The sequence below is a fragment of the Populus alba genome, chromosome 10 (genome assembly GCF_005239225.2).
Source record: "Populus alba chromosome 10, ASM523922v2, whole genome shotgun sequence".
Taxonomy (NCBI): Eukaryota; Viridiplantae; Streptophyta; class Magnoliopsida; order Malpighiales; family Salicaceae; genus Populus; species Populus alba.
In genome coordinates this window covers 1,216,261-1,226,376 of record NC_133293.1, presented here as the reverse complement: position 1 = coordinate 1,226,376, position 10,116 = coordinate 1,216,261, and the positions used below count along the sequence as shown (strand labels likewise).

The 10,116-nt window shown below is 34.4% G+C and overlaps 1 protein-coding gene across 1 annotated transcript; it reads right to left on the bottom strand.

The window, feature by feature from the left end:
* Positions 1-2,404: 2,404 nt before the first annotated feature.
* On the bottom strand, positions 2,405-4,226 carry LOC118038245 (putative pectinesterase/pectinesterase inhibitor 28). Its single transcript, XM_035044559.2, is given in 4 exon segments — positions 2,405-3,102; positions 3,207-3,381; positions 3,383-3,499; positions 3,501-4,226. Coding segments are annotated over 4 exon segments (1,716 nt in total).
* Positions 4,227-10,116: the final 5,890 nt, after the last annotated feature.

The window sequence follows — 10,116 nt, the reverse complement described above, 5'->3', positions numbered from 1 at the left end:
GGGAAAATTTGTGGGTGTTTGGTTGCCTGGAAATTAGAGAGAGAGCGTGAAAAAATCAAAGAGTGTGAGATTTGGCCATTTGAGAGTTCAAAATTTTCGATGACTTTGTTTCCCCGCTGCTCTTTGTTTCTGATTTTTGTTTTCGTTTTATTTTGAAGTTGTCTTTATTGAAGATTCGGAATCTCGGATATTCGGCTGGTTCGAATGTTATTTATTTACTAGCCAATTTCTATTCCATTTTCAATTGAACCGGCCCCCTTTAGTTTTTACCAAGTTAGGGTTTATGAATCTTCTACAGTTGTAGTTGTGATCAACCGTCGTTAAGCCTAACCTGACTTGTTGGCTCACTATTTAGCCGAAATTAGATTTTGGAGTTGTTTGAAAGTATCATTTTTTTTAAGTATATTTTATTAAAAAATATATATTAAAATAGTATTTTTTTTATTTTTAAAATTTATTTTTTACATTATCATATTAAAACAATATAAAAATATAACCAAATTAATTTTAAATAAAAATAAATAAATTTTAGTCAAATTTTTGATTAGGCTACAATCTCACACAGGAACTTTAAATTATACTAGATAAAACTTGTTTTGGTTATACTCAATTAAGATGTGGGTTAATTCACCACCTAATCGATTCTTTCAAAACCCAATTTAACTTGTTTTTTTTTTTTAAATTTTAAAATAAATAATATTTTTATTTTTTATTAAAAAAACTTGAAATAATATGAATTCAACTCAAACTCAAATTAACATACAACTTAAAATCTTGTATCATGTAGCTTTTTAGATTTAATAATATTTTTTGTGATTGGTTGCTACTTATTTACAAAAACTCAACTTAGGTTGTATTTTATTTTCTGGAAAGTGATTTTCGAGAAATTATTTTTAAAATTTTTCTGTGTTTGTTTGCCATTATAAAAATTGATCAATAGAAAACACTTTTCAGTCAAAGAAAAATTTGGTTTAGTTTCTAGAGAAGTGTTTTCCTGCAAAATTTGGATGAAAAACACTTTTCAAAAAGTTGTGAAAAATTTAAAAATGTCATATTATTTGCTAATTATATCAAATTTGGTCCTCAAACTTTTGATTACAATATATATTTTGTTTTGAATATTTATTTTTCAATTTAATCTCTTAAAATTTAATTTTTATATTAACTTTGGTTCTCATTTTTATAATAGTTATTTTCTTTTTTCTTATCATTTTTTTATTGAAATTTTTTTATCTATCAAATTTGGTCCTCATTCTTTTGATTGTTACTTATTTTATTTGAAATACTTTATAAAATGTTAATTATTATTATTTTAATTTCTTCATCTTTCATTTTTTTTATTTTTTAGATTTGATCTCTATTATTTTGATTATTATTTATTTTATTTGAAATAATTTATGAAATTATATTTTTTTTCAATTTCATTCTCATTCAACATTTTAATTTGTAAGATTTATTCCTCATTATTTTAATAAACTTGATAAAGATAAAACATTAATAAGTTATTTTCCAGCTTATTTTCTATGATATAACCAAACACTGGAAAATATTTTTCAACTTGTTTTTCATTACACTACTAAATATCGGAAAATAATTCATTTTCTCGAAATTCACTTTCCAAAAAAAAACTACTTTTCAGCAAACAAACGGGGCCTTATTAAACAAAGACAAAAGTATGGCAATTAAGGTGTTTTAAAATTTTATAAATTATGATAAAATATTTGATGTTAATAATGATATAAACGCTTTAGAAAAGGTGAAAAAAATTGATGTTCTTTTACATGTTTTTTTTTCTATTGTTTTTTATATCTATGTATTAATTAAAATTATTTAAAAATATAAGAAACATCAAATGAAAAATATATATTTTTTAATTTAAACGCATTTTCAAATACCGTACAAATATATTATTTACTAAAACTTTACAAATAAGACGAACAATGAGAAAATTGGATTAAAGTAAAAACAAAGCACAAAATTAAAATAAAATAAAATAAAATAAAGCAGTATAATATTGCACATTATTTTACAAGGCAAGAAACCTACTGTGTTTATTATTAGGAAAATTCTCATGAATGTGAAGCAAATTTCCTACATAATATTATTGAAATTGCATCAACTTCTTTCGACATCGACTAAGTATGGGGCGGAGCCAGGCACCTATAAAGTATAAACCAATGGTATACATATAAGACGGGGATGGAGTTTGCTGAAGTAAAATTTCCTCTGATCATATTATGGCTGCCCCATGTCAATTACAAACTTGAGAAGCAAATTGATTCTGACGTTTTTCATTATTTTTCAGAATAAACAAGAAGTAAAGACAACGTATACATATACTGTAGAGTTGAATGCAGATATTTGAAGGACCAAATCATAGAGAGAATCTGTTGATTTTCTCATTCTACGCACTGATCATGCCAGCAGTGTAAGGCACGCCGGTTTGCGGGATCCATTCATCACCCTGAAGGAATTTTGCAGCAGTGTAGCCATCAGCTGCCTCTGGTGTAAGCTTTTTGATGCCAGCCCATTTTACTCTGTTGGTCTCCACCGCACCTTCTCCCTTGTTGCCGTACTCGGAGTAGAATAGTGTGTTCAGGCCAAAATTACCCATCCATGGCAACCAGCCTTCAGGAGCAATCAAGTCATCGATGTGAGATTGCATGACAATAGTCCTGGACAGCTCCCTCCATGGCCGCCCAAGATAGGCCTTGTTCTGCAACCTGACGGGAAAGTATTGAGGGTCTGCTGTGATCGTGCAGTTTTGGATGACGAAGCCGGTGGGCTCACGCGTCTCGTTCCTTCCTTGAGCTGTGACGATGCACTGTTGGTTTTCCAGTGGCTTCCTGACGACCAGTTTGCAGTTTTGGAAGAGAGCAATAGCATCGCCAAAGATGAAGTCAATTGTGCCTGTGATGGTGCAGTCACGGTAGAATTGACGCTTGGTGTGGGCATAGAGGGTGTCTTGGTAGCCATCTATCTGGCAATTGTAGAAGACAGACATGTCAGCTTGGACTCGGAGTGCCACGGCTTGGTGTCCTATTGCTCCGGCAGAGTTCTCAAATCCAATGTCCTTGGCCATGAAGTGATCTCCAGATATTGCTGTATGGTTACAAATGACAAGGCATTATTAATTAGATAATAAACTTCCAGACATTAAAGCTCCTTTCTATGGCGGCTCTCGAGGCAAGGATAGCAATACTTACAAACTGTTGCGGTCTTGAATGTTTGGACTCCATTAGCAAAGTTGAGATTTCCGGTGATCTTGGTCTTTGTAGGGCCATCACCAATCATCAGAACATGGGTATCGCTCCTTGAGAGGCTCACATGCTCCTTGTAAACTCCTTCCTTGATGTATAGCACAAAGGTTTCGTTTTTTTTTCTTGGGGATGTTCTCGATGGCCTCGGCAATTGTTTTGTACTGACCGCTTCCATCCTGAGCCACAATCGCATCGGCCTTGATTGTTGCAGGAGTCTCTCTGAGGAGTAGCATCCTTTTTTCCACCATTGATCCACGAAGGGAATTCATCATCAGCTTCTAGGAGTCTGCGGCTCGTCAGTCCCGGAATGTTCAAATCCTTGAGGATGGAGGTGACGCCATCAACCATGGCTAAGCCATTGCTGGTGAGCTGACTAGAAGCCATCAAAAGCTCTTTCATTTTCTCACCAGCTGAACCTGTTGTGTTCTCAAACCCGTCCAAGCAAGTCCGTTGATACGTGATGGTAGCGCTGAGCCAGACTTTAAGGTTATTTACATACTCGTCGAACTGGCTAGCCTGGAATGACTCTATAAGATCAAAAGAATGCTCGAGTTCAGCGATAGCATCGTCCATCAATTCACGGCAATTATCAAGAGCCTGGCTAGCCATCGGATCCTTGGCCAATTCTTTCAATGTGGTGGATCTATTGATGGCATTTTGGAGAGCTTCAATGGTAACCTTGAAACCAGCCTGGACAAGCTTCGAAGGATCGGTTGTGTTTCCCGCAGCTTTTGAGAGGCTTTCTTCACAAGTTTCTCTGTAATCTGTGGGTTGGCAAATAGCTTTGATAGATTTAGATGTCGTCGATATCTGCCCCTTAGGAGAGCTTTCTGGCTTCGAATCTCCTTGGCTGCCACCGATTCCAACAGCCACAGCAACCACCATGGCCACCAGGATTATAGATGACACGCCAATAATAGCAAACTTCTTCTTCCCGGCGTTGGAACCATCATTACTCGATGCCATCTTCTTCAATGAAGTTATTAATGTCCTGAGCACAAAACTAAGACACTGAATATTATAGATCCAGGGTACGCCTATATATATATACACATATACCTATATTTCACTGCTGCTATCTACCATGAAAACAGAGGTTCCAGGACCTCTTAGGCCCTAAAAAATGTGAGACACCCCTTTAGACGAGGAGGAGCGAGGGAGGGAAGGCAAAAATAGGGATGTTCAAAATCCTGTTGCCTTGGGAAACGTGAGGTGAGAGGCACCCGCCAAAAATGAGGCAAAACTATTTTGTTAATACAAATTAACGGGTGGCTAATCTCTTCCTCTCCTTCATTCTTCACCATAATTATTAAAGTATCGACCCGATTCAAGGTAAAACTTGCACCTTTGTTAACAGTAACATGGTTTTTAATTTAATATTGTTATGATTAATGTCGCACGTGTGCGGCGTCGCGGCGAAAAATATAATTTGTTTGTTTCCATTTTAAATCTACAAAATGTAAATCTATCACTATGTGGCAAATGTGGGGAGACAAGAAATTCTTGTCTTTGATCGGTGAAAAATGGAATGGGAGTCGCCACCTAGTATTTTGGTCACTAGGAACCCTAACTGGTCTCAGAGATCGGGTACGGGGACTGGTTGCGTAAAGGGAAGGTATTAGCACCCCAAATACGCCTTACCTAAGGTAAGCTGCATTGTTTGATTGTCTGATAAAAACTAAGGTGTTATTGTGTTTCTAGTTGTTGGTCGGTCCATGGTTCAAGAAAAATCCTCCTCGGTAAGGAAATTCTTGTCTTTGATCGATGAAAAATGGAATGGGAGTCGCCACCTAGTATTTTGGTCACTAGGAACCCTAACTGGTCTCAGAGATCGGGTACGGGGACTGGTTGCGTAAAGGGAAGGTATTAGCACCCCAAATACGCCTTACCTAAGGTAAGCTGCATTGTTTGATTGTCTGATAAAAACTAAGGTGTTATTGTGTTTCTAGTTGTTGGTCGGTCCATGGTTCAAGAAAAATCCTCCTCGGTAAGGAGGTCTTTATCTTATCGGGTATAATCCTAACCGTTCTAACGTCTATACAAAAACTTTATTTTTAATATTTGGAATACGTTTTATGTATAAATTCGTAATCCCAAATACTACAAGAAGACAAAAAGAATTTTTTAGAATTTTTGAAATATTGGCCTAGTTCTCATGGCTTGAATAAACTGGTTATTAAAGCCAAAATACATGCTAATACATATATTATTTTTGAAATTTTCTTTGTTGTGTGAAAATATGATGTTATAATATTTATATATATATATATTGGAGAGACTAGGCCGTATGCATTAAAACAAAAACCTTTTTTTATATATATATTTTTTGATGTTTTGACGAAAATTGGGTATTTTAATACTGGATTTGTATCTTTACGGTATAAAAATACAAACCAATATTAAACCATTTTGACAAAAATATGCAGGAAAATCAACAATATTTTTTCAAATATTTTTTGAAATATATATTTTTAATTTATATATACACACACACACACACACACACACATACATAATATAAAACATTATAATATATAAGATAATATATTTATGTGGGCTGGGCCGACCCAAATAAATGGGTCAGGCTCAACCCAGCATGGATTTGGGCCGATCTCGGCCCATTCAAACTATCATTTTTGTCTGGGCCAGACTGGCCCAGAATGCATGGCTGGGCCAGAAACGGACTGGCCCAGCGCAAGAAACCCATCGGGAGGGGAATTATTTTTCCCCTCCTCTCCTGCATGCAGGAGGAAAACACGACGAAAAAACAAAGCAGGGAGAAGACTTTACCTGGCGTGGAGGAGGCGGTCGCTGGTGGTGCTGCGGTGGAGGCCGGTGGCGGTGTCGTGGCTCACGGACGGCGGCTCCAAGCGGCGGTGCTGCTGTTTCAAACGGCAGAGGGTGAGGTTACTGCTCTTCCTTTCTCCTCCGTATGGCTTCCTCTTCTTTCGTTTTTGGTGGTTTCCTCCTTTTCAGTTCGGGTTTGCTAGTGGTTCCTTTTGGTTTGGTTCTTTCCCTCCTTTTCCTGTGTTTTCTCTTTTTTGCTTTCGGTTTGTTCCTTCTCTTCCCTCTCTCTCGGTCGTTCTCTCTCTTCCCTCTCTCTCTTCGGGTTCTCCCCTTTTCTTTTCCTTTCTCCCTCCCTCGCGTGCTGGCATCCAGTCTTCATTTATAGGGGGAAAGGGAGCAGGGCCTCATTATGGCTGTGCATGGGGTAGGGCAACGCCGGTCGGTTGGCCAGTAGCCGCGGCTGGCAAGGCACGGCTCCCCCGAATTTTCATCATGAGAGAGCGTGGGGCTTCGGGTCGTGACAGAAGCGTGCGGAGGAGAGAGGCAGCAGAATTTAAAGAAGAAAAAAACGAAAATCTTTCTCTCTTCCCCTGCTGCACGTCCAGGGGAAGAAGAAAGAGGAACAGTGTCTCAAAACGACACCGTTCCGAGCTTTTCCTTTTTTTTTTTTTTTTTACATGAAACGACGTCGTTTTGGACAAAACGCGCCGTTTCATTTAAATGGCGCCAGCATGTCAACTTCCAAATCAGCCCTCAATTATATTTTGTACATTTCAATTGCATCCCTTTCAATTTCCGTCTCCGCCCCTCTTGTTGGCCGTGTTTTTCACTTTGGTCCTTGGTCTCTGATTTATGCAATTTGACCCTCAATTAATCAATAAACTTCTAATTTCTTCAATTAGGCCCCTGAATCAATTCAATACAGCCCCTTTTATCTTTGCGCCTTTTCCAAATTGGTCCCTGGTTTCGGATTTTCACAATTGAGCCCCTAATTGGCCATTAAACTTCAATATTTATGCAATTAAGCCCCTGATTTGACCTAATAAATTCCTAAAAAATATATTTTGGCCCCAGAACTCAAATTTCTTCTAATTAAAACCCAAATTGACTTAAAAATCAATTTTTCTTGCACTCAAATCCTCTATAAATTCAATTAAAAATCCAATTAAGTCCATAAACCTCCAAATTTGGACTTTTCTCTCAAAAATCAAATTTTCTTATCCACCAGGGCTCTCATCATTCAAGAATATATTGTCAAAAATCCATCTTTGTATTTTTAACCTCCTTGACTAATTTTTCTGACCATTTTCTGGGCGCTTCATGCCTCCTGTTATTTTTCTAACCTCCTTTAGCTATTTATTTTATTTTTTTGTGGGGATCCAAAAATGGGTTACAACAATTAAAATGGAAGAAATTTTGGAGGTACATGTAATTGTAGTGTTCTGTATTTAGAGTATGTTTTATTTTTGTGTTTTAAAAAAAATTGATTTTTTTTATTTTTTTGTTTCAAATTAATTATTTTGTGTTTTTCAAATTGTTTTAATGTATTAATATCAAAAATAATTTTTAAAATATAAAAAATATATTATTTTTATACATTTCAAAACAAAAATATTTTAAAAAAATAATTATTTAAACATCCTTTTAATAGAAAAAAAAACTAGACAAGAATGACAAAAAAAAGTTCATTGTGGACGTAGCTTTTCCTTCAACAATGTCTATTTTTCTCATTTCGATAATAAAACTTTTTTTTCTTTGTTATTTCATCATGTTGGTATTATTTTATATATTTAATTTTGTTTATTTATGCTATCATATTTGCAAAGTATCTAGAAATATCTTGTCATTAAATTAATATTATAAAATTGAGTTCTAGGTTATAATTAACAATGAAATATCAGGAACACGATAAAAATTAACAAAAAAAAAAAAGAAATCTTTTTATTTTCACTTTTAAAAATAGGTACAAAAAACTAGTTGCAAAAAAAAATATGATCAGAGAAGGTAGAAAATTAAGGTTCAAATGACCACATTTCAACCATAAAAAAATAAATCTTAGTGTTAATGACTTCATCTGAAAAATAAAAGTTCAGCTCGCTAAAGTGGTTTTCTTCCAGCATATTGAAAAAAATAAACTAGGCTCCTTAAAATTTTTTATGATTCAGTTTGATTAATTATATAGTGTCTTAAATTGATTATATAGTATTTAAGGATAAAAAAACATATGTTTGATGTAGTTCAAGGTAAAAATATGTTAAAATTTGAAATTTTAAGATCCAAAATCTAGAATATCAAAATTTTGGTCTTTTTTATGATTTATTTATTTATTTATTTTGAAATTAGTTTTATTAAACACATATATACATGTTCCTTTCATTCTTCAAATAAATGTTTTTATAATGTTAAAAAACATAACTATAACGTTGACGCTTTCTTCTCTTGTGTGAAAAATAACTTGAAATACTACTCTTATTAGGAGTGTTTACAGTTTGGTTCGGTTCGGTTCGGTTTAGATCCAAAAAACCAACCGAACCGATTTATAGTATTGTTGTAAAAATTTAACCGAACCGGACCGAAAACAGGTTCAAACCGAACCGATCTGGTTCGGTTAAACCAGAAAACCTAATCCCTTTGGTTTTTTTGTTTTTTTTTTTTAAATTAGCTTACGGTTTGGAAAGATTTAGTCTTTCATTCATTACAAAATATCCCAAAAGGCATGAATTTACTTCAAAATAGCATGGTTTTACAAGAAAAGCAGAAAAAGAACCGTGGGGAGTTACAAGATGTAACCCACAAATGTTACTACTTACATTGAAAATTAGCAGTATCATTGACAATATGAAATAAAAGCAAATACATTTAGCAAAATTCAGTGGTTTTCCTTTTCTTTATTATTGATATCGAAACAAGACAGGAATCAAAGCCAACATTAAAGTCTATTTAATTTATCTAAAGCATTGTACAAAAGGTGTACAATGAACAACTCTTTAATTATGACAGTAAATCAATCAGCACAACTCAGTGTAAGGCCCGGTATCTCTTGAACAGTTTAACGCTCCCTCAACTCTTTACCTCTTTGACTCTTTCTACTGCAGGTGAAGAGAGAGGCCAAAAGGTTTTGTTCGGGTTTTTTTCCATTACAAGTCTACTAGATTTAGATGGATGCGGAAATATGGGTTATTTACTTGTTGATCAGCTAGAGAAGAGAGTCAAGAGACACATGTAGGGGGCAAGCGGTAGGGAAAATGAAAATTGAAGGGGAAAGGAAGAAGGTTGGTTTGGTGTGGGCGGCGGCTGCAGAAGTGAATTGTAATATCATTTAGGTTTAGGTTTACACTTTATTGTACCATTTAGAATTTATACTAGGTCGTTTCTACCTTTCTGGCTTTATTTTTATGGGTAGCCGGTTTGGTTCATCGGTTTTGGTGGTGAAACCGGAACCCAACCGAACCGGAAAGATTTTTGATTTTAGTAATCGGTTTAATCGCGGTTCGGTTTTCTCAGTTAATTTTCCATCGGTTTTCTCGGTTTTTTTGGTTATTCAGTTTTTTTGAACATCCCTAACCCTCATGCTACACAATGAGCAATACACTACTGTATAGGAGTACATTGACTTGCCAATTTTTACACACACAACACACACACACACACTACAAACACAAAACTTAAGATTTTTGTTTTTCTTTCTTATCTAGTTAAAGCTGGCGGGAGATGGAACTAGAATATAAGGGTTTTTAACGTGGATGAAATCAATATAAGAAAGGTATATAGCAAGTGAAAGAATACGAAATTTGGATATGAAAGGGTTTTCATATAAAAACTTTATTTTAAAATTTTATTATTAGATTTTTTTTTTAAATAGTCTACTGAAATTCAAGTTAAACAACTTTTTTTATACTAATTATAGGTTTAACTTAAAGAGAAAAGAAGTCATAACAAGTAATTATGGGGTTGTTATAGGAATTTCTAAATTAAAAGTGTTTATTTTTACGGATTAGATCACTTTTAAAAATATTTTTTATTTAAAAAAATATTAAATTGATATTTTTTATGTACTTTTCAATGATTT